The sequence below is a fragment of the Echeneis naucrates genome, chromosome 15, assembly GCF_900963305.1.
Source record: "Echeneis naucrates chromosome 15, fEcheNa1.1, whole genome shotgun sequence".
NCBI classification, from domain to species: Eukaryota; Metazoa; Chordata; class Actinopteri; order Carangiformes; family Echeneidae; genus Echeneis; species Echeneis naucrates.
Genome location: NC_042525.1, coordinates 20851952 through 20877611, shown reverse-complemented (window position 1 = coordinate 20877611; position 25660 = coordinate 20851952). Strand labels below are relative to the sequence as shown.

General features: G+C 40.3%; 1 protein-coding gene across 6 annotated transcripts in view; it reads right to left on the bottom strand.

Annotated features, from left to right (window-relative positions):
* The window catches only part of vps8 (VPS8 subunit of CORVET complex), a 95178-nt gene that overhangs the window by 54328 nt on the left and 15190 nt on the right, over positions 1–25660 (bottom strand). For 3 of the 6 annotated variants that reach the window (XM_029520536.1, XM_029520539.1, XM_029520542.1), the window contains 12 exons: positions 25559–25645; positions 25400–25467; positions 20094–20247; positions 19936–19995; positions 19263–19370; positions 18873–18953; positions 18554–18751; positions 14036–14110; positions 9977–10012; positions 8717–8807; positions 629–675; positions 449–538 (listed from right to left, as the gene is read on the bottom strand). In XM_029520536.1, coding sequence (XP_029376396.1) covers positions 449–538; positions 629–675; positions 8717–8807; positions 9977–10012; positions 14036–14110; positions 18554–18751; positions 18873–18953; positions 19263–19370; positions 19936–19995; positions 20094–20247; positions 25400–25467; positions 25559–25645 — 1095 coding nt within the window. The remainder of the gene's footprint in view (positions 1–448; positions 539–628; positions 676–8716; positions 8808–9976; positions 10013–14035; positions 14111–18553; positions 18752–18872; positions 18954–19262; positions 19371–19935; positions 19996–20093; positions 20248–25399; positions 25468–25558; positions 25646–25660) is intronic. The other 3 variants (XM_029520538.1, XM_029520541.1, XM_029520540.1) reach the window with 1 other exon arrangement.

The window sequence follows — 25660 nt, the reverse complement described above, 5'->3', positions numbered from 1 at the left end:
GCCAAAATAGACATGCAGAAGAATTGTTTAGCCGATGAGAGTGTGCCACGAATAGAAGAGAGAGATCAAAGACGAGTGAGTGGTAAAGTCTAGTGGTGGCAAATAAAGAACACTAAGTGGGTGGATTTCAAATGGTGGGGGCTCTGCTCAGGCAAGTTGTCTCTAAAAGAAAGGGGAAGCCTCAGGCTAAGAAAACAAGGGACCACAGGGGTATATGAGGAAGGGATGGAGCGCTATCACTCAGTGTGCTTTCAGACCCCAGGGTCTGACCCACTCAGCTGTTTGTTCAAATACTTGCAGTAAAACTGCAACCTCAAAGGACTTCATCTTTTTTCCTGAAACTTTGGAAGAACTCAGCAGCTGATTTGGAAGATTAGACCACCACTTTGGACACTACTGCCAGACCTCATCTGGCCCACTGTATGTTATTTAAGAAATGTAAGCTTACTTGGAAATGTTGCTCCATCACTTGAATCTTGCCTTGTTCTGGACATTTCTTCAAAGCATACTCTGCAAACTTGCAAAGGATTTCTACCATCTGTGCACAGAGAGTTATGGTCAAAGATGTGCACAAAAATGTCCAGGAGGGGTAGATTAAAAAAAGCAGTCAGTGGTCTCTTGCTCTTACCTTGTCACTTATCACTCCTTTCCTTTTTACTGTGTCTCCAAATAGGCCTGAAACATACACATAACAGATTCTTATTTCAACAATTCTCCACATTCACAAAATCTCTATTTAATAATAATTCATAGCATTCTGAGGAACCTCTTCTGGCAGAAGCTTTTTTCCACTTTACAGTGGTATGAAAAAGTTTAGGCACCCCTCTGAGGCTGCATAATAATTTACCCTATTTTGCGGACCATAAGGCACCCCGCATTATACGGTGCAATATTAATGAACAGGTCTATTTTCAGACATAAGGCACACCGGGTTATGAGGCGCATGATAAAACATAAAGTGAAGCACAGTACGTAGCGGTATTACAAATAGAGGTAAGCATACTGCATACTGTTCTCTGACTGGTTTATCATTGCCAAGATAGCAAACACCTGAAGTTAGTGTGACATTGGAACAACGTTGTATCCCAAAATTTTATTATAATTGGATCATGATATGGATTTGAAGATTAGGTTTACATTAGAAACCTAACGTTGGCTTGACGTGTAATTATAATAAGGTAACATTGGCTAAATGTTGGGATGATGGTTGCTTGCCAGCACTACACAATCTATCTAATATTTTCTGACATTGCAACCCATATCCAACCAAGGACCAACGTTAATACATTGTTGTTGTATCAACTGGGAATGCTACGACAATCCATCAAGCAGAGCGGCTTGCTTACCGAAGTCGCACCAGAACATTTAGAAAGATTTTTGAGCACAGTGTACCACAAAAAATTGTTCAGTAAGCACAATAAGAATTCATGCATAAGGCGCACTTCTGAATTTCGAGAAAATTTAAGGATTTTAAGTGCACCTTATAGTGCGAAAAATATGGTGCTCTGTCTTTACAGGAAAAGATCACATTGGCATGCCATTCATTTTCAAATAAAAGCTATTTGAACTAGGGTAATTTCCAGACAAAGATTTTTAGTGTGGCAATATTAAGTTGTATGAAATTAAATCAGACATGAAAAATAGGCGGTGCAAAAATTTGGGCACCCTTGTCATTGTGTTGATTTGAACACCTGTAACTACTTGGAACTGATTACTTGGAACACAAAATTGGTTTGGTGAGATCATTAAGCCTTGAACTTCATAGCCAGGTGCATCAAATCATGAGAATAGGTATTTAAGGTGGCCAATTGCAAGTTGTTTTTCTCTTCGACTTTCCTCCGAAGAGTGGCAACATGGGTGCCTCAAAACAACTCTCAAATGACCTGAAAACAAAGATTGTTCAACATCATGGTTAAGGGGAAGGATACAAAAGGCTATCTCAGAGATTTCAACTGTCAGTTTCCACTGCGAGGAACATAGTGAGGAAATGGAAGACCACAGGTACGGTTCTTGTCAACGCCAGAAATGGCAGGTCAAGAAAAATATCGGCGAGGCAAAGGATGGTGAGAATGGTCAAAGACAACCCACAGACCACCTCCAAAGACCTACAACATCATCTTGCTGCAGACTGTGTCACTGTGCATCATTCTACAATTCAGCGCACTTTGCACAGAGAGAAACTGTATGGGCGCGTGATGCGGAAGAAGTCTTTTCTGTGCACACACCACAAACTGAGTCGCTTGAGGTATGCAAAAGCACATTTGGACAAGCCAGCTTCATTTTGGAATGTCTTGTGGCCTGATGAAACAAAGGCTGAGTTAGAAGACAACAACCCAAAACACTGCTCAAAATCTACTCAGGCGTTCACGCAGAGGAACAGGTACAATGTTCTTGAATGTTTCCCAGTCTCCGGACCTGAATATCACTGAAAATCTGTGGGATGATTTGAAGAGTGCTGTCCATGCTCGGCAACCATCCAACCTAAGTGAACTGGAGATGCTTTGTAAGGGGTAATGGTCCCAAAATGCCTTCATCCTGAATCCAGACACTCATTAGAGCAGGGGTGTCCAACTGCAGTCCTGGAGGGCCACTGTCCTGCATGTTTTAGACGTTTCCGGCTCAAATACACCTGATTCAAATGATCAGCTCATCATCAAGCTCTGCTGAAGTCTGATCAGGAGCCACTAATTTGAATCAGCGGTTTTTGGAGAAGGAAACATCTAAAACATGCAGGACAGTGGCCCTCGAGGATTGGATTTGGACATCTCTGTATTAGAGGTTATAGGAAGCATCTTGAGGCTGTTATTTTTGCAAAAGGAAGCTTGACTAAATATTGATGTGATTTATATTAGCCTGTCTAATTTTATTTTGATGTTAATTTCTGTTAACCCAATAAACCTAATTTCACTACTGAAATAATGCTGTCCGTAAGTTATTTGATTGATCAAAATAAAATTGCTGATACAAACACCCAATGATTTAAAATAAAAATGATGGAAATTGTCAGGGTTGCCTAAACCTTTTCATACCACTGTCTATACACCTGCATGTTCTTTTTGGTTAGCAGCTGTTTTCTCTATACCTCAGAGATTTGTGTATAGAAGACCCACGAATAAAGATTTTTCTCTGAGTCCTTTCTCTTAAGATTCCTCTTTAACTCTGGAATGATTTTGCTGTTTCATCACCATTCCCATTAGAGGCATTATTGGAAAATTGGTAGTTTACCCAGCAATGACCATCAGTTTGAGTTAGAACATTTTACCTTTTTTTTCATGTCATCATCTCTTTCTCTTTTTTACCCTCTCTCTGGAACATTTAATCTCTCTCACAGTAGCCATACAAATAGCCATATAAAATAATTATTGAATGAATGAAAAGCTTAAAAAAAAAGTCCAGATAAAATACTTTCAGTTGTCAAATGCACACCTAAATAGATCTGTTTTCAGGCTGGATTTAAACATCGTCAGAGTTGAGGCCTGTCTCACATCTTCTGAAAGACTGTTCCGGACTTTAGCAGCATAACTGCGAAACTGGAACGCAGCCTCACCATGTTTAGTCCTGACTCTGCGTAGCACCAGGAGACCACTCCCTGAGGTTCTCAGAGCCTGAGATGGTTCATATGGCTCTAGCATGTCAGATATGTACTTTTGTGCCAGACCATGAAGAGACTTGTACACAAGCAGAGCTGTTTTAAAGTCTATTCCCTGAGTGACAGGAAGCCAGTGCAGAGACCTGAGCGCTGGGCTAATATGGCCGTATTTCCTGGTTCTAGTCAGGACTCAAGCAGAAGCATTCTGGATGTACTGCAGTTGTCTTACAACTCATTGAGCAGGTCATTACAATAATCTAACCTGCTGGAGACAAACGCATGGATTACTCTCTCCAAGTCTGGTTTAGACACATTCTTTTGATTTTGGCAATGCTTTTTAGATGATAAAAAAGCTGCTCATGTTATTGATTTAATGTGGCTGTTAAAGTTCAGGTCTGAGTGTAAAATTATCCCTAGATTTCTAACCTGATTATTAGGTTTTAGAGAGAGTCTTGAGGTGACTGCTAACTCTTTTTCTTTGTTTCTGTGGGTCACAGACAAAACTTTTAGTTTTGTCTGAATTTAACTAGAGAAAATAGTTTTGCATCCACACATTGATCTGTTCCATGCAGTGACAGAGTGTATCTATAGGCCCATGTTCACCTGCTGTCAGTGACATGTAGATCTGAGTGTCATCTGCATAGTCGTGGTAGGACACATAGCTGTGTATTAGCTAGCCTAATGGAAGCATGTACAGATTAAAAAATAGGGGTCCTAGAATTCACCCCTGGGGAACCCCACAGATCACAGCCATTTGGTTGGATTCAGAGTTGCCAATTTGTCCTTGAGATAGCAATTAAACCAGTTTTGAGCAGTACCAGAGATTCCCACTGAGTTTTCTAACCTCTGTAATAAGATTATCTGGTCAACCGTGTCAAAGGCAGCACTCAGGTCCAGCAGAACTAAGACTGAGACTTTGTCTGCATCTGTGTTCATTAGTTACCTTGATCAGAGCTGTCTCACTGCTGCAGTGGGGCCTAAAGCCTGATTGGAAAGTATCAAAAACACTATTAGACAGGAGAAAGTAAGTAAGTTGTTGGTGTACAGCTTTTTCCAGGACTTTGCCTAAGAATGGTAGGTTTGATATGGGCCAATAGTTGTTCACTACTGGGGCACCAAGACTGCTCTTCTTTAGAAGAGACTTGATGACAGCAGTTTTAAGGCCTTTGGAAATGTTCAAGTTTGAAGTGAGATGTTCACTAGTTGGGCAAGTTGTGGTAACAAACTGATCAGACTTTAGAAACCTAGTGGGTAACTCATGGCAGGATGGACTCAGACTGCGAATGATCTCTTCGACTGTTTTGTCAGTGACAGGTGTGAAATGTGTCAGCTCTAGGTGTCTAGCTGGATGTCGAGCTGTTAGTTGTGTTGCGGAGGTTATCATATTTTTAATTCTTTTTTAATTCCTTTCTCATTAAAGAGTACTGTAAACTGTAAACATTGTAGATATAGGTCTAAAGGCAGTGGAATAGGAGGGTTTGTTAATCTGTTTACTGTAGCAAACAGGACATGAGATTTGTTACTGCAGTTTGTGATGATTTTTGAAAAATAATACACTCATTCTACGCAATATCTGGTTGAACACATAACTTCTTTATAAATCTCATAATGTTAACACTCCTGATGACTGAACACTACCCGTTATCACACACTCTCTGCTCTGCTCCAATGCAATCACACACAGCTCTATTGGCTTCACCTGGTTTCTCCCCATACAAGTTCCACTCTCCCATTGCTCTTTGCCAGATTGTTCCTCTGTTCATGCACAACTTTCCAGCATTCAACATTCCAGCATTTCTGGTCAATAATTATAAATATCTTGGCACTAACATTGCTGACAAGTTGTCTATTTAGCTGTCAAGTTGACATGCTAGTCGTGGAGCAGGTTCGTAGACAGGAGGAAATATTATGCAAGGGCAAGGGCTCAGGCTAAGCCGGGACAGTAGTTGAACTGGGAAGGTGTAGAGAAGAAAAAGCTTAGTTGGAAAGAGCTGTGGAGTATTGCCAACTCACCAAAACCTAAAACTCTAAACCTAAAACACAAAGACGGCATACGTGGCAACATAACCAGGTTTTAAAAAACTTAGCTGCAGGCATTGAAGATATACGGAGGCAGGCAAATTCTGGAAGGTCCTAGGCAAAGAGAGTTGCAATTCAGTTTGTTCAAGAAGGAGGGAAAGTAAATAAGATAACAAGGAGGCAAGGCAGCTTAGAGAATGCCAGTGACTGGGAGATGCAGGCAGATTTAGGAGGAAAGCTTGTTGTTCTCCAGGAAATAGCCTGTACAAAGCTAAGGCCTGATATAATTTTGTGGTCTAGGAGTAGAAAGAGTGTATTTCATAGAGCTGACTGTGCCATGGGAGGATTCAGTTGAAGAAGTATATGAAAGCCTGGTTCTGCTCGAGGTTTCTGCCTCTTAAAGGAAGTTTTTCCTTGCGACTGTTGCCAAGTGCTTGCTCATCGGGGGATCTGTTGGGTCTCTTTAAATAAATTTATAAAGAGTTTGGTCTAGACCTGCTCTATATGTAAAGTGCCTTGATGTAACTTTGTTATGATTTGGCGCTATACAAATAAATCTGATTTGATTTGATTTGATTTGAAAGGAAAAAGCTCAGGTATGGAGATCTAGGTAAGGAAGCGGAGCAACTAGGGTGGTAGCTTGTTCTCCACCTCCTGCACCCTCTATACTTTCATGCCCCCTACCCGAACCAGGGTCTGCATCCCCACCCCGCTTTCAGTGGTGCAGTTGCTGAGAGGTCAGAGTAGTTGACAGTAGTGCTGCTTGAGATAGTTGTCTTTGTGTGAGGAGCGGTGATGGCTGGCATTGGGGGGGGTGACTCTGGGACGCCAGTGATCACTGTCTAGCCTCCTGGAGGTGTGGTAGGACTAACTAGACGAAACGCCGGTGAAAGGAGGTTCCACCCTGATGACCCCAAAGACATGTTAGCTATCATTGCTCACTGGCCTCGTTAGATATTGTCTGTAGGGCACATAGGCAGGGCAACGTTTGTTTTAAGGGAGTTAATCACTGAGTCTGGTCCTTTTTTTTCACAAGTTTTTGTGTTTACTTTTAATTGGACTGATTACTTGCTACCGACCCTGTCTGTTTTTGATTCCTGCCTCTCATCATAATCTCATTGTTCCCAGCTGCTACTCATCTCTCTGTTTATCCCTGGAAATATGAAGAGAAGCCCTGGATTGAACCGATTCCCCTCTTTAGATCAGGAAACCTGTGAATTGGAGAACAGAACCTTCTGTGGAACAGAAACTATCATGGAACATGAAGCCAGATGCTCACTCCCTCCTTTCCTACACTCAGTTTCCAGTTAACCTATACTAAACTAATTTTGAGATTGGCTGATTTATTTTTCAATTTATCGATAAATAAAAACAGTATTTTTCAGCTACTGTTCAGTGGACTCAAAGAAGAGTTCATGTTCACTCACACACGGGAATACCTCCAATACAGGGATGCTAAAGTGTCAGCAGCCGGCATCGCAGTGAGGACAGGACGGAAGTGAAAAGCAGAGAAGGCAGTGGAGGTGGCACACTTGAGACAGAAGGCATTGGTGGTCACTGTGGCAATCGGTAGAGCGAGTTTTGGCTACTTCCATAGGACTCAGGTCGGCAAGGCCGAGGGCAAGGAAAGACATCACCTTCTCCAGGACCAGATGGGAGAATACACTGCAGCACAGGATCACCTGGTCGAACATCATGCAGGCAGATTTGTCACGTCCAGTTCCTGGTGCAGGCGGTCTACAACGCCTTGCCAAGCCTAGCAAACGCCCTCCTGCCCACTTTGCTCTGGAAGATGCTCATTAGAACATCTCTTCAGCAGCTGCCAAAAGGCTCTAACAGATGGCCGCTATCAGTGGCGACTTGACCAGGTGCCTATGGAAGTTGCTGAGAGTTTAGCGTCAGCCACTAACACTGGCAAACACCGCCATGCACCAAAGAAAGCAGTCACTTTTATCAAAGCTGGAGAAAAAAAACCCAGTAACAGGTCACCTCCACACAGCCTCTGATTGACAGCTGCAGGCTGACCTGGGAAAGCGCCGACATTCCCACAGAACATTGCAACAACTTCACCCCGTCCAGACATGATCCTCATCTCAGGGGTCAAAAAACACCTGATCATCCTAGAACTGACAGTGCCTTGGGAAAAGCGTGCCAAATACCAGGAACTAGTGGAGGAGTGCAGGGGCAGAGGCTGGAAGACATTCTACGAGCCCATTGACTTTGGCTGTAGAGTATTTGCAGGACATTCTTTCTGTTAGGTCCTCACGTGGATCGGTCACCAGAGCAGAAAAGAAGAGGGCCATTCAATCTGCCAGTGAGGCTACAGAAAAAGCCACTAGGTCACTTGGGTTAAAGACGGCTTATTCGTGGGTAGCTGCTGGGACGCATCTCAGTGCATCGTAGAGATGCTTCTTGAGAACAAAAGCACCTGCAAGTGTTTTGGTTTAGAAATGAATAGATATTAAAATGGGTAATAATATCATAATAATTATTATATTAATTAATAATAGTAATTATGGAACCCCTTTGACCTTACTTCACTTCAGTAGCGGCCACTCAAATTGAGCTATAAAGAGATGTGGCAAGTTAAGTTCAAAGATGGTCTCTGGTCCTTGAGCTTTCTCCTGATGTCCACTGACCTTTAACTTATTCCCCAAGGCCACAGTGAGCTACTCTCCATCTCACAAACAGCAACCAGATGTGTGATGTCTTATGGTGCCTTACACCTTCCCACCCTCTACTATGTGGAGTTCCCCTGGAATGTTTCCACTTGGCCCCTACTGATTACAAGTATCTGCCCTGGTCTTGAAGTTTAGTTTTATGTCTTGAGTTCTAACCCTACCTCATATTTGATTTGAGAGAAAGACTACAACATCTGAGTGCAAGTTGAGCAGACTGACTGTAACTGAAGATTAGTTGAATAACTACTGTTTCTGAGAAATTATGCTAAATAAGTTTGTTTTGAATATGTATGGACTAAAAGAAATGGTGGTCTGATTATGGGTCCTTGACCAAGTGTAGCAGGTCAAATGTCAAAATCAGAAAACTTACATGCTTACATGCTACATTGTAAAAATAGAGCATTTTAGCGATGTGCATTATACCCACCAACCACAGCTTTAGCAGTTCCCTCGTGGAAGGACCAGGACAGAGAGAGCGCTTCCACAAAATGGTCTTGTTTCAGCAGGCAGTCTATCCGCTAGTCACAAAGAGATGGTGACGTTAATCAAAGTCAGTCAAAGGTAGTTGTCTGTGTATCAACATTCTATTTCAATGATATTCACATATCGCACTCACAAACACATGCGTGTCTGTGTACCTGTACATACATACACTATCAGTCAAAATTTTGGACACACTTTCCCATTCAAATTAACAGGAATATTGCAAGCTCTTAAAACACAGTTCGCACTGTTGTCAGTCGGCTGTAAACACCAACCACATTCTCACAGAGGGTTGGAGAAGACAAGGACTGCTGGCGCACTGTGCTGATTGGATATTAATAGCATTATTTGTGATGACGGGTGTCCTAGGGACGTAGCTCAGTGGTAGAGCACATGCTTTGCATGTCCCAGGCTCAAAATCCAGCCACAACACAAACCAGTGGTAGGCTTGTGCTGGCCCCAAGCCCAGGTAATGGAGAGGGTTGCTACAGGAGGGGCATTTGGCATAGAAACTGTGGAAAAAACAATCATGCAAGTCTGTCAGGCCCCAAATAAGGTAAAAGCCGAAAGAGAGAACTTGTGATGACAGGTACAGAAGAATTTTCATGGTCCATGACTTGAGGGCACAAGAGGGTTGTATCACAACTGGTGAAAACCAATGTGGGGAGGGAGACAGCAAACAGAAGCACCAATAACCGAAAACAATGGCCTTGTAGGGTGAAGCCATAATACTCTTTCTGGTAGCCAATTGGGAGGAAGAAAGGGGAGTGGAGCCTGAAGGCCTGAGTTGGCAATAATCTTATTTGTCATTGAAAGCAGAGCAAACAATAAAACTGAAGGTGTAACTCAAACTGGTGCACAAGAAGAAAAACAAACATAAAACACAAAGATGTCACAGATAGCAAATAAATGTATACATACATATATACACAACATACAAAAGTTATGAAAAATAATATTATAAAATTAAGTAGCATTATGAATGGATGCTGCATTCTGTGGGTAATAGAGTAAAATACACATGCTTGTGAATGGTAGTACTAAAACTGGGTGCTGGTTGTTTTGCTCATTCTATTAACAGCTTTATATTAACACTCTACATTGACCGTATGTTTCTAGTTATGGAAATCAGTTTTTTCCTATGATTCAGAAGTGTGGCTATCCTGTGACCTCTCAATCATATGTAAGCATAATGTTAGCATACCTCTCTCCAGTTCCTTAGAGTCATGATGTGAGCCGACTGCAACACAAGAGAATATCAGGCTGTTAAAGGATTCTATGACCTGCCTGATTAAACATTATCAAAAAGACCCACAAGACGTTTATGGGTCTTTGCAACAGAATGTTAGTATATTAAATGTATCATAGCTGAACTTACATAATTATAATATAATAATAAATAATTATATTGCAGGTGAAATTATATACTTTGATTGATCAACATTTACACTGAAGTGAACCAGCAGGCTCCTAATACAACCTCTTGTCTCAGTACTGCTGAGAGCCTTCACAACTCAACCCCAGTAGTCTCAATCGATCTGTCCTGTCCTTTGTTGTATGAATTCTAACCAGTTGTACACGGCATGATCATATTAACATTTTTTTATTATACAAAAAATAGGCGTACATGGTTCAATACTTTTTCAATACTAAGTTTCTTTGTCAGTCTACAACCAGACAGAGGGCTACAGACTACCTGCTGCAGACTCTGTAGTCAAGGCAACCACTGCTCCCCTCTCACAGTTGCAGGACCAAAAGCCGGTCTCCTTTCCTCTCTCTCTTACTAACCCACACTAAACACACCTACACGTTCATTCACTCATGCACGGTTTGCGCCACACATCCGATCGTCAGATAACGCCAGCATAGCACTACGGAGGACCAAAATGGACAGAATGAAATATATAAATATATCTTTAAATAATTACTTAAATGTGTCAATTAAAATACTAGTTCATGTAATGTCAAAAAATATATATAGTAATTTCACTATATATTTAATTATTTCATGGTCCTGTGTTGCAGTGCTTCATTAATTCATTAATTTTATCTGTCAAACTTACCCATCAGAGGGCGGGGCTAACATGAATCTAGCCAAATTGATTGCTTTGTTCAGTGGACTGGAAGTCTTTGAAAACATTGCGGCTACGGACTATGTGCTCCACCTTTCCATGTTCAGGAGGAACATGCAATAAAGCAGTCTGAGGTATTTACACTAAATTCATGAGTTTTCAATTTAAGAATTGCTGGTCTAGTCCGGATACGCCTAGTCTAACATTAGTAGTAAAACATTTATTAAATGAAACAATTGTTGGGAAGTCTTCTTTTCATTACTGTGCATATTTTATTGTGACAGGTAGCTGATTGAGAGAGTCCGAGCTTGGATTTCACACCTTCACTGTTCACCTAGTGGTACTGATATCTCAGATACCGGGTCCTCTAATTGAACAACTGTTTATGAGGCAGCATTTACAGTTTGGTTATTGGTCCCAGTTTCCGGGTGGTGCCCCACATTATTAATTGAATTTAATACATTTTGATTTTATAGCTGATAATCAAATGCACACTTTTCAAACCGAACATTGAAAATAAAAAGTTACTTAAATTACAAAATCTGAACATATATCATTATAGAGTGACGTCTTGGCTGTACCGGTGCCACCTCCAGATTGTGTATTTTTATTTTTTTTTTTCATAAAATCGATATCTTTTTCAGTTATGATCTTGTTTTTGTGAACACCGTCAGACACAATAAAAGGCAACTTTTTTTTTGTTTGGTCTAATATGTATTTAGAACTTGAAAATTATTATCTGGCATCCTTAGTGCACATAAAGGCTGTTAAATATTGAAAATTCATTTTTTTATACTGTCCTTAAAAGATCCAACATCACACGTTTACTTTAAGTCTAAATATGAAGTTTTTTTGTTGTTTTTTTTTACTTAAACATATTTTTGTATTAAAAGAGACTAGTATTTTCATAAATCAACAGCTCTGAAGAAACATTGTAAGCATATTTTTTTCAATACAAATAAAACTCCCTCTGACAGTGGTAACACTAATGTGACGGTGGTGACAGTGGCCTCATCACAGCATATAATTCTCAAGTCAATGGTGCGTTGCTTAACAACTTTATTTCACTATTTGGTCCAAAAACAATCCTGTGCACTGTGATAACATTGATATTCTTTATCTTCCCTTTCTTCTTCTTTCTAAATATATACATACATATATACATAAAAGCATAGATAACCTATAAAAGAAGGGTTATAAATAAATAAATTAATAAATCAAATCAGATTTATTTGTATAGCACCAAATCATAACAAAGTTACATCAAGGCACTTTACATATAGAGCAGGTCGAGACCAAACTCTTTATAAATTTATTTAAAGAGACCCAACAGATCCCCCGATGAGCAAGCACTTGGCAACAGTGGCAAGGAAAAACTTCCTTTAAGAGGCAGATAAGTGCTTGATAAAATAAATGGAAATAAGAATACCTCCTGTGTGAGTTAAAATTTCAAACATCAGGTTAGTTTTTCTTAAACCATATAAATAAATAATTAAATTGGTAACAAAAGGAATAAAGTCACTCCATGCATATTCATTTTATTCATGCATAAAAGGGCAGTTGTGATCTGTTAAATGTTGTCATGCCATTTAATTTGGCTTTAGTTATTGGAGATGCATAACCTACAAGGGGTATTGTATACTATGTAGGTAGATAGGAGGTGCACTATGTGCATCCCAAATGGCGTCAGCCAAATGAACATGGCATAATAGTGAATGAGAAAGTGAGTGAAGGCACACCTCATCCCCTATAGACCGTTTTTCAAGCCAATGTCATATAATGTTGCACGCACATCTTGGCAAGGGAAGAGCTGTTGTTCACCAGCAGTTCTGACTGACAAAAAGGAGGTAACAACTGCTTGTCAAACATTTACAAACAGTTCCCAGCTTCAACTTGACTGGTTGTTGCGTATACGGTTGTACGAATCGCTATTCCACCGGCAAACTAAAGGTTTAAAGGATTTCGAAAGGATCATGACCATTTCAGAACAAAAATGCTCACGTCTGCAGTGTTTCACAAAAACATAATAAACATATTAGCTGATCCATAATGTTGTGAGTGGGGCTTGACAGTAGCATTTGCTCTATACAAATCTCGGCTCACACTATGAAGCAGGTAAATGTCTAACTTACTAGACATGTGAGTAAGTATACTAAGCTTAATCAGGTTTTGAATGTAACTGATTGATACTGGATGCTGAGATTTTGAACCCTGTTGTTACTGCGTTGTTCATGAAATGTTTCAAAGCCTGCTTATGAGAAAGTTCCAGAGCAAGGCATACAATTTTTGATATGAAAAGAAAGGTAATAGCCAGCTGAAAGGACAGTAACACAAAAGCATAATTCATCTTTGCATAACTACATATATCTCAGAACGCTGAACTGTTATCTACAAGCCCTCATCACCAAGCAATAGGTTACTTAGCCCCACCATACAGATGCAATTTGCTGTGAGGACGTACTTTTCTCATTGGTTGACTATAACCCAAGCTTCATACATTGTTGTCTTGTACCCTTGTCTTTGACTAGGGAGGATTTCTCATCTCAAAACACGAAACTATGTCACAGTATTTGACGTTCTGTACATGACTACAGACTATCTCCTATCCTAGGACAACTGAATGTGAAATGAGCCAGCATGTAATCATTAAACTAATATAAGTTAAAAACAAGCCTATAAAAGAACCTTACATATGTGCAAACTACCCACTGATTATAAAATATTATGTTTAAAATGTTATTAATTTCCAACAGAATGAGCACTTTTTGGTGGGACATGTTTTTGCCAAAGTTGCCAAAGAATCAGTGATATTTAGTTTTTCATGCTACTAACTTTCTTCAGAGTTGTTCTTCTTTTGATTATATGTGTATTCATTGTTGCTGATCTGAAATTGAACTTAAATTACTAGTTTCTACAAATTAACCAGTATATCTCTGAGTGCTCAGCTAAGCTAAAAAGACTGGAATCATGTAAGTGCAAGGTGAAGTTGGAGCTGACATCAGTGTTGATAGCAGATGCAAGTCATCAACATTCACTATGAACCATACTGTGGTTCAATTTTAAATAGACTAAAGTTGTATGTACAGTACACACAGAACCACCAACCTTCCGATTAGTGCGTGCCTCCTGAGACATAGATAAAAACAATGATTGGTTATCACAACTGGTCAAAGAGACAGAAAACGCAGTACCTTGGTGCCCAGGTAGACTATCTGTCCGGCGTAGCTGGAGACGGACTGGTAACAAGCCTTCTCTCCAACTAAAGCCTGAAACATAGAAACATTAAATTATTAAATTACATACTCACTTCCAGCTAACAGAATTTAGATTTCAATGGCTCATACAAGTCATACACATCAGCTCAATAAGAAAATGGACAGAGCTAATGAGTAAATGGGAGAGAGAGCAAGTAGGCAGGATGGACAGAGAACAAAGTGACCTCAGCAGAGTCACAATGGAGTTGTCATTTATTCATGTGTTCCCTCTCAAAGATTGGGGAATCTACAGGATTTACTTCATCACAATGTTTAGTTTTTCAGCGGAGGAAAGTGAAATACAGATTTGACAGGTTTAGATCTTCAATTTACCTATTTTTTCCTAATGGAAGCTTTTTTTTTGGTCATTGTACACATACTGAGATCAATGCACACACAATGAAGTTACATTTACACTCAGAGAGATATGTGTGGGCCCCCAGACAACACACACACAGGCCTATGTCATAAAACATGCGAAGAGGTGACCCTGTTTTCAGAGTGAAGGTGCTGCTATTGGTCAGTGCAGCGGGGGACGGTGCCTTGCGCAAGGGAAGTGGATTGGAAGTGGATTGGCACTACCTCATCCACCAGTCCACACATCACACTTTTTTCTTTGTCCGGGCTGGGATGTGAACCGGCGACCCTCCGGTTCCCAAGCCACTGAGTTTATTCAATGTTTTAGTAGGGCTTTGATCGAAGAGCGTTCATACTCCACAGCAATAGAAAACAGCATCCAATTTTTTTTTTCTTTTTTGTGAGCAGGCTCGTTGAAAACTTAATTGGGAAATAAACTAAATTTTTGTTCTCTGTTTTGTTTCTCTGACAGTATACAATATTTTGTTGGTGAAAGAAACGGTTTAAAGATAATACACCTATGTTCACACACCCTTTGTTGCTGGCATGACGTTGCTAGTGGGCTTGCCGTCTTCTATTGTTTGAGGCATTTTCAGTCACTATGATAAAACCGTAACAACTAAAAACTTCAAAAATTTTGGGCATTTTGTTGAAAGTTTCCTGAAAATGTCCACGTTGAAATTTTCATTAAACCATGCCTACTTTCGTTGTATAAAGGACGCCTTTCATGTGTTAATTAGTTTGCGATGCTGGCGTACCAACCACTCCTTTTTGAACATCTAACCAATAAAATTGGTTCTTTCATGATGACAGTTAAAGGTCAAGTTTAGCAGTTGATAAGTCTAGATAAGTCTAATCACATTCATATGTATTGCTGATTAAGTTCGTGTATTCACATGATTATTCACTTTTGTTTTCATTATTCCTTTTTATTCGTATTCGTTCTTGACATAAGGTTCTTTGAACTTTGGTATTCTTTCATTTAATTTCCTTCTCACAAGTGTGCATTCCCATTAATAACACATTTATTTGCAATTACTGATTTATTAGTTTATGCTCCGTTTACCATTAAAATGCTAAAAAGGGGGAAATGTGATGGAAAATTTCTGACATTGACTGTTCTGCTAGTATTATGGAAGAGCTTTGCTGGGGTTACTGAAAAGTCAAGGTGCTCAAGGTCTCAGCAGGACAGATTGTTATGAGAATGACGCTAACACCATATATTTTGTTTATTAAACCCATTCTTATCAAGAATACTATATAACCTGTATGTTTTGGAGAGCTCAGGGCTCTCTCACTGACTGACTGTTCATACGGTATTATTGCTATTAAACTCAAGAAAAGACAACTGACATGTGCAGACTCTTTTCCTAGGGTTTTTGTCAACTTTTTGCCACCACAATTCTTTAGTAAATTATTTCCTAAGCAAGTTGCCAACACCTAACATAAAACCTGATTACAAGACTAGCCTTGACAAGCCATTTTCATCCGAAGAATTAATTAGTGCAATTAAAGTATGCAATGCTCTAACAGGCCTGGCCCTGATGGGTTTATTGCCGAATTTTTTTAAAGCATTTGCAAATTCAATCTCCCCAGTTTTGCTTGACACCTTTAATGAAGCTTTCACAAGCCTGGAGGTACACACAACCACCAAGACGATTGTCACACGGGGCAACCAGAAACCTTAGATGACCAAGGAGGTGCATGCAAGCCTGAGGGAGTGTAATGCTGCATTCAAATCTGGTGGCATGGTGGCACTCAGATCAGTGAGAGCCAATCTGAACCATGATATCAGGGCAGCACAGTGTGCCCACAGCCAGAAGATCCAAGGCTTCTTCCATGACCCCAACAACACCAGACAACTGTGGCAGGACATCCAGACTGTCACTAATTACAAAGCTACCTCTTCCCATCCCAAGGCGACATCAGCTTCTTCAACAAGCTCAACAAGTTCTTCAGAAGGTTTGATGCTATCAATAACACCCCTGTGAGGAAAGCCACCCCCCACTCTGACGAGCACCACTGTATGGAGAACCCTGAGAAAGGTGAATGTGCGGAAAGCAGCGGGCCCTGACAACATTCCAGGACGGGTGGTCAGGGAATGTGGTGACCAGCTGGCCCACATGCTTCAATACCTCACTGATCCAGGCTGTTGTCCCTCCGTGTTTCAAGTCTGCCTCAATCATTCCAGTGCCTAAGAAACCAACCATCACCTGCCTTAAGGACTCGCCAAATTGCACTCACACCCATCATCATGATGTGCGTTGAAAGGGTGATAAAGGACTTTATCATCTCCACACTGCCCCCCTTCATTAGGCCCGTTCCAGTTTTCCTACCAGCCAAACCGCTCCACTGAGGATGCCATCTCCACTGCTCTCCATCTGAGCCTGTGCAACTGGCTACTGGACTTCCTCACCAACAGAAAACAGTCTGTACGGGTGGGCAAAAACACTTACAGTGTCATCTCCCTGAACACTAGCTTCCCCAAGGGCTATCTGCTGAGCCCCCTGCTGTTCACCCTGATGATCCACTACCGTCATCACACATTCTCAGCGCCAACCACATCCTAGAGTACGCGGACGAAACAACGGTAGTAAGCCTCATTCAGGATGACAACAAACAGGCTTACAGGGAGGAGGTGAGACATCTAGTGGACTGGTGTTGGGCAAACAACCTGCTCCTGAATGTCGACAAGACAAAGAAGATCATTGTCGATTTCAGGAAAACCCGACCCAGCCACATATCACTCCTCATCAACGACACGGCTGTGGAAGTCGTCACTCGCCCCAAGTTCCTGGGGGTGCATATCACAGACAACCTCAGCTGGTCACTTCACTCCACTTCCCTGGTGAAGAAAGGACAGCATCGCCTGCACTTCCTGTGCTGGATGAGAAGAGCCTCCCTCCACCCTCCCATCCTCTCCACCTTCTACAGAGGAACCATCGAGAGCCTGCTGACCAGCAACATCTCTGTCTGGTCTGGGAGCTGCAAAGACTAGAAGTCTCTGCAGAGAGTGGTGAGGACAGTGGAGAAGGACAGTGGAGAAGATCATTGGGACCCTGCCCCCCCCCAACTAGGACATTGCACACAGGTGCTGCTTAGCCAGAGCTCACCATATCCGTTCTGACCCCACCCACCCCCACTATGGACTGTTTTCCCTGCTGGCGTTTGGCAGGTTCCGCAGCATCCGCTGCAGAATAACCAGACTCAGGAACAGCTTCTTCCCCCAAGCTATCAGGCTGCTGAATGCCAAATAACAATTACATGGACTGTATTTCTGGCTTTTCAACTATTTGACTACTTTTTAAATGTTTAGTGCAATATGCTTCTGTTTATTTATCTATTCTTATTTCTATCCAAACCACAACTGAAAGCGCACAGTTCTATTTGCAGCTATGTTCAATGTTTGTTCAATATTCCATGTACATATCTTGTCATCTGCACTCATTTCTATATTTCTATATATTTACTGCACTCATATGTTTAGGTATGTATATATATGTATATAGACACATACGATTGCTGTAATTTCCCCTACTTCTCAATACTGCCTGCTACAACTCTGGAAGCTAATGCAACGGAATTGTGTTCCCTGAATGCACTGCTGTGTAATTTGAGTAATGACAATATAGGAAGTCTAAATCTAATCATTACCTAAAAGACAGAAGTGAAAGAACCCAATATCAGTGGCTATTAAAACTGACATGTTAATTTTTGTTAGCAAATTTTCTCTGCATGAAGAACTGCAATTAAAAACAACTTCAGTGGACAGTACCACCCCCGTGTGTGTTCCAGAACCTCATATTTTATAAATTAAGCATTGGTAATAGCCCCATGATTTGCTGCTGACTTTAGTATTGAAGTTTGGATTCACTAGGTCTGCTGATCTTGACAGAATAAAATTTGAAAATAAATTGGTTTAACCTTTTAGTGACATCCCCATAGTCCAAAACAGCTGCTAAACTTGTATCAGTCATTTGGTTATGAAAAGTTAGCTTTTTTAGATACATTTAAAATCAATCAAATTTTGCCATTACTGTCAGTTTGAAGTGCTATTACACTACGTCTAACCCAAAAATGTGATGCATTATCTCTGACCTCATTATACATCAGCTGATCCCTCACCAGAGCCTGGGAGACATTCCCTCCTGTGGCCAGTGATTTGAAATGTCGGCTGTTATAGACCAGCTGCACCTGCTCCAAGTCCAGAGTCTCCAAAACTTCCTGACTAGGCCGGTCCACAACGAGCAGTTTTTCTCGGCTGTCCACAAGGACTAGTGTGCTACTATTAATCCACTGCAGAGGCACAGAGACAGGAAAGGACAAGGCATGGGTTGTGTATGACAGAAGACACAGATTTTTCTGTATTTCTCAACTAGGCTGTGTACAACATGAAAAATTTAAGTCAGGTACTTACACTCAGACTAATGATGTCACAACTGAGGTGTAGCTGTCTTTGCTTGATGACATGGATGGCCCCTGACTCCTCCTTCTTCACCTGGAATAGTACAGCAGAAACAGGTAGAAATATATTTCTAACAAAGTTCAAAATTGAAAAACTTTGCTAGCTGTAAAAAATTATTATGGTAATAATCATACAGAGCTGATTAAAGTTCACAATGATCATAAAAAATGTCTTTTGAATGAACTCAAAACAATATCTAAATTTAGATAAACATATTATGGCATCCTGTGATGGAACCTGTGCAGGATGTACCCCACCCTCGCACAATATGAGCTCTAGCTCTAACATCCCCCACGATCCGGAAATGGATAAGCGATAGAAGATGAATGAATGATTGAATACCAGGAGGAAGTGGACTATGTCTCCTTTACAAAAAGCCAAAACTGGGTTGACTGTCTTCTGGACAGGAACAAAATGCCAGGCCAGCTGAGGAACACTGGATGGATCAGACTGGAGAAAAGAAAGAGAAAAGAGAATCTCATATGTAATAATAAAATAATAATGATGCAGCAGTGAAAAAGTTGGAAAATGTAACAGTTTGTATGAATTTTACATTTTACTTACTTTTTTTTTTAACTTACATCCTTTTTAAAGCAACATTTAGATTAGTCAATTAACCCATACGTTGTACAGACTGTGAGAGGCTCTCTGTGGGAGGTATGTGTGTTTTCATGTTGGTACCACTGAAGCCAGAAAACTTATGAAGAAATACACAGTTGTCACTGTTTAGGTCATTGGATCAGGACAGACTGGTGACAAGGTTTGCGTTAATGAAAGAATTACTGCAGGACCTCAACCCCCCTTGATGACCTCAGCTGGAGTATATTTAAAACCTTGTGACCTGAGTACACATAGACATAAAAAAAGTAGACTGACCAGTCTTTGTCTGAAAACTACTGTTTACTTTTTAGTCACAGCTTCAATTAGGTGTTGTAACCTTTAATTGCCATGAACTTACAATATGAACACAACATGAACCTTTCCATTGGTCATTAACAGGATGATCAATACCAACCTTATTGTATGGGAAAGTCATCCAGACTTTCAGTGAGGGCTTTAGTCCAATGACAAGAATCTGAGAGGACAAACCGCGTTTTAGTAGTGTACTTTAGTTGAGATTTATTAAAAACTTCTTTGTACAAGCATATTGCAGAAGGATGTGTTTTTGCATACTTTGGTGAGAGAGGCCATGGCCAACAGGGAGTGGTGTGTAATGGGATGGTCTCTGAAGTCTGGAGGAGCACGCAGTGGTTCAATACAGCAGACCTCTCCTTTAGAACCACTGAATAGACACCTAGAGTCACATGAGCGCATCCCCATCATCCTCCTAAAAACAAGGACAAACCATCACAAAAACACAGCTTCACACATGGCTGTCATATGAAGAAGTAACACTATTATAATAGTAATAGCAATTATAAAGCTACAATGTGAAGCTGTTGTTCTTTTTTTTATTGCGCCGATAAATAACTCTAAAATGTAAACTAGTATTACTCATAACAAAGTCAGTGCCCTGGCAGATCATTTGTATCAAAACACCTACTGCTTGTTAAAGGTTTCCATCATTGAAGATGCAATTATTAAGATTATGTAAGAATTGACCAGATATTCAATTCAATCTAAAAGTAAACACGGTGTAAGGGAGCTACATCAATGATGTCATGAGCAAAACCTTGATATTTATAACCTTGCTAATCTGCCCTGTTCCTTTCCACACTCCATTATAACACTGATTCTTGAGAATTTGGATAAAACAGGTTTTAATTCTGAAAAAAAGTTACTTAAATTGTTGTCAAGTAATGATGAACCAAGTCGACACAACGGTGTTCCAAAATGCGCACTTAAATTAAAATAATAAATTGAGCCCACTGCACACTGAGTTCGCACGGCACTATGGTGACTTTTAAGCACAAAAAAATTATTTCGAGCTGCTTCGTGGAAACTGCACCTGTACAGATGCAGCTGGAGCTGATTGAGCTGCAGTGTAATGGGACACTAAAGGCAAAGCACAAAACTGCAAGGCCCACACAGCTTATTTGTTCCATTCCTGAAGCAATGCCCCAGCTCCGTCTACATGTGGCTCAAATTTTGTGCATGTTTGGATGTTGTGTGAGAAGCTGTTCTGAGTAACAGTGGCAAAGCCACGGGTGTGCTACGGTGTGCCACCCACAGAGACAGCTGGCACACCCAAAAAATTTTACATTTTTTTTTATTTTTCTATAGCCTTATTAACATGATGTAGTCTAAATCTAGACTATTAGTATATAATCATGATGTTCAAAATAATTCAAAATAAAAATTAAAAAAAAATTATTTTCACATGTAAAAATTGCCTCGTGACACCTGCACCTGCAACCTACTGATAAACTGTTCGCTTTGTATTCTGATATCTTTGCCTGTTGCAAGGTGCTCTGTGGAGCGCCTTTTTTCAGTTGTCAGCAGAATCAAAGCCATCAGAGCGACAATGCTCACAGACAGACTGAATAGCCTCTCATTGCTCATGTTTGAAAAAGATCTCGCAGAGAAACTGCCCTTTAAATTGGTCAGCCTTTAAATTGTTTGCTTCACTGGGCACGCAGTGTGTGTGTGTGTGTGTGGTTATGTTTGTGTGATGTATTTTTAGCACATACATAAAGTGTGGTTATTTTATTACTTATATGTATTATTATACTTATTATATATTATTGATTTATTTGAGACAAACTTTTGTACAAACTTTTTTGTTTCTAGGATTTAGCAATCCTGTGAATCACTAAAGTAATATTTAGTTGTATGACCACAGTTTTTTATAACTGCTTCACATCTGTGTGGCATGGAGTCAACAAACTTGTGGCACCTTTCAGCTGTTATTCCATTCCAAGATTTTTTTAAAACCATTCCACAGTTCATTTACATTTCTATATTACGAAATATACTAAAATATAAAAAAAATCTACCAAAAACCTGGATTAATCTTGTTAGTCACATTGGATTGCTATTATTTTGAACACTACTGTATATTCTAGACTCCGATGAGGACCATTTGACTCTCACACATAATCTAATCTAAAAAATCTTTTACAAAAGAGACATGTAGACATGTCATGGTTGTGACAGTAGCAGTGTCCAAAAATATCAACATGTTTAAGAAATAATAGCTAACATACATACATGTAAACTGTCAAGCTGAAGCTTTGAAAATGGGGTCATCTGGAATGTATTTATTTATTATTTATTTATTTAATTTATTGCTTTTTATCTCCAATCCGAGGCTAACTGAATTTGTAGCCAAACAGCCAGCATGTGATCATTAAAATAAAAATAAAAAAAAAAAGAAAGCCTATAAAAGAGCCTTACATACGTGCAAAGGACTCACTGATTATAACTTTGATTCTTTTTATTCAAAAAAGAATAACAAAAATGTTATTTCCAAAAGAATTAGCACTTTTCTTAGCAAGACATGTTTTTGCCAAAGTTTCAAGAATCAGTGATAATTTAAAGATACTAAAATTTGCAGGTTTTTTGAACCTGAATTAAGGCTTATTTTACAACAAATTAGTTTACTTTAATTGTATGCCAAGTGAATACATGTTTATATGAGCATCATTTTATAATCCTTTTTGCATTACTGTTACACAACATGGCAGCAGTTAGCATGCGGCATACTGGTTAGCACTGTTGTCTCATAACAAGAAGGTTGAGAGTTTGGTTACTAGGCATGGGGCTTTTCTTTGTGGCGTTTCCATGTTCTCCCCGTACTTCCGTGGGTTTCCTCCAGGTACTCGGGTTTCCTCCCACCATCCAAAGACATGCATGTTTAGGTTGATTGGTAACTTTAAATTGCCCTGGGGTGTGAATGAATGGTTCTTTGTCTTTGTCTAAAGATTAATCTAATTGATAACTCTTCCAATCTTTATAACGCCATTACGGTTACTGACAAAAACTGCTGCACATTACTATAATTGAAGCAGTTTTTCCCCATCAGACCAACTAGATCTCTAAGCTAAGCAAAGACTGCTTTTTTTTTTTTTTTTTTTATAACTGTTCTTCCTTGGTTAGTGGGCACGAGACAATCACATAAAAGATGACAAACTGTTTACATATTGAACACTTCAAGCAGAAGGAGCTGGTGAACAGCCAGCATTGGAGGATCCAATCCAAATCTAGGAAGAGGAAGTGTATTTAAGTGGAGGGTGTGGCCTGTTTGAGCCTCTTTGAGACTAGGTGTTTAGTCCAGGTGAGTTGGCCTGTATTGGTTTCCTTTGGTTTGATTATAGGACTGTTCAGGTGAGTTTGTTTGCTGAATCTGCTAGTTTAGCTTGTTCACCACCTCCTGCACCCTCTATAGTTTCATGCCCCCTACCCAAACCAGGGTCTGTATCCCATCCCTACTTTTATCTACACCTCTTTTATTTCTCCCCCTACCCAAACCAGGGTCTGCATCCCCACCCCGCTTTCACTGGTGCAGTTGGTGAGAGGTCAGAGTAGTTGACAGTAGTGCTGCTTGAGATAATTGTCTTTGTGTGAGGAGCAGTGATGGCTGGCATTAGGGGGGTGACTCTGGGACGCCAGTGATCACTGTCTAGCCTCCTTGAGGTGTTGTGGGACTGACTAGACAAAACACCGGTGAAAGGAGGTTCCCACCTGACGACCCCAAAGAGGCAGGGCAAAGTTTGTTGTAAGGGAGTTAATTACTGAATCTGGTCCATTTTTTTGTTGCATAAGTTGTTGTGTTTACTCTAAAAAAAAAAGACATGAACAAATTACAGTTTGTCACTTGGAATGTCCGTGAAATTGGCGCATGAGAAAAACAGCAAAAAGATTTTATCACCTCTACACTACTTATAAGCAGACATCTACCCAAAGCAGGAAATCATATATTAAGCTCTTCAGTTTCCACACACATACACAGACAAACAGAGGACGACTTCAACCGGTGGAGGACACTACCGATATCACTTATGGGAAGAGTAGCAACAGTGAAAATGATGATCTTGCCAAAAATTAACTATGTTTTTCGATGGTTCCAACCTCCCCTGACTTGGTTCAAATCACTAGACTCTAACATCTCCAAATTTCTTTGGAAAGCTTAACCACCATGTATAAGCTTAAAGAAACGAGTAAAGACCATGGTGGTTTGGAATTACCAAACTTTTACTTTTATTACTACTTGGCCAATAGATTACAATATATACTAAAATGGATTAAGACAAACTCGTTAGACTAAGTGTGGCCCAATATTGAACAAACATTTTGCAAAGAAATCCGAATCTCTGATTTTCCCTTTATCAGGACGTGGATAGTGGATGACCATCACAGCAGTGTCTACACAGAGGTACAGCACAATGCCATGGCGGAGAGCAACTTCAATAAAGATGCGGCCCCGCACCACATGTTCTGCTTCGTACTCAAGCGGATCATCAACGGGGTCTGCTGCAGCCAAGACAAGACCAAGAGCAGAGGCAGCAAGGCCATGCAAGGCCAAGCATGTCCGACGTCAAGGAGAAAATTTGCCTTTTTCTGAAACTAGAAAAAGGTAAGTTTGAAGCCTCAATAGAAATGCTTAATTATAAAAAAGAGGAAGCTTCCGCCATAGTTAAGGTTAAAGCCCTTGAAGCTGCAGTCGATGTAAATAGTAGCACAGTAGTAGTACATGCTACATTTGGACTCTAGTCCTTTGAAAGCTGCACAATGCGCAGAACAATCTTCGTTACCGAGCCAAAACACAGAACACAGACACTCAGCTGCCTGACAATGATTTCACAACAAAAGCAGAGCCCAGCCCTGGCAACAGAATTCCAGCTTCAACTGTCTGACATGAAGCAAACCTTTTCCCTCCAACCCAAGCCAACACCACTTCCCTTCATACACATGGTCACAATGCGGCTTCCCAAAGATCTCGCATCACTTAAATAAGCCTTACTTTTCTGAAGAGGAAAGCTTGACGGTATATGCAATGTTCAATTTGAGAACCACAATGCCTACTCCTGCACACAGTCTTAGACATCAAAATGACAAAGGTTGCCCTGCTCTTAAATCATATCCCTTACCTCCAAGCTCCAAAAATTACAACTCCAACATTAATGACTGCAAGATACTTTGCTCGTAGTGAGTAATGTGAGTAGTGAATGATCTGTCTCACTGTGAACTTTTTCACACTGTAAACTGCCTGGGATCTGATCAACTATCCGGTCTGTTTCACAGTGGCTGTCTTGCAGGAAAGCGTTTCTTCGTTATCGTGTGGTGTATCTCACTAACTGCCACTCTGTGAACATTATTACTCTCATCAAATGTGTGTTTAACATAATAGCTTTCATAATAACCAGGTTACAGTGGTATCTGATTATCAGTCTATGTCTGTTCATTGGCATACTTCTCATATGCCAGATAACACAGGTTAACTCTCTGAAAACAGAGTTTTATATTGAAAAATATAAAGAGTGCAGAGAGGCAGGAGAAGGTAGTAGGTCATTATTGTTAATGTAGAGTGAGTAAGTTACCTGAAGGCCAGCTCGAAAACTGATCCTCCACTGTCATTGCACACTGCAAGAGTTGGGTCATCCGTGAACTACACAACAATAGCAGACAAGGGACAGACAAGTGGTGAACAATTTCAGTGTAAAAGTTAATCCCTTCTGTGAATGTGTGTAAGTCTGTACCTTCACATGTAATATAGCTGTTCCTGGTGGGTGAGCATCAGTAATGGTTCTCAAAAGTTTCCCATTGGCCAGATCCCACATGGTAATCTATAGAGAGACAGG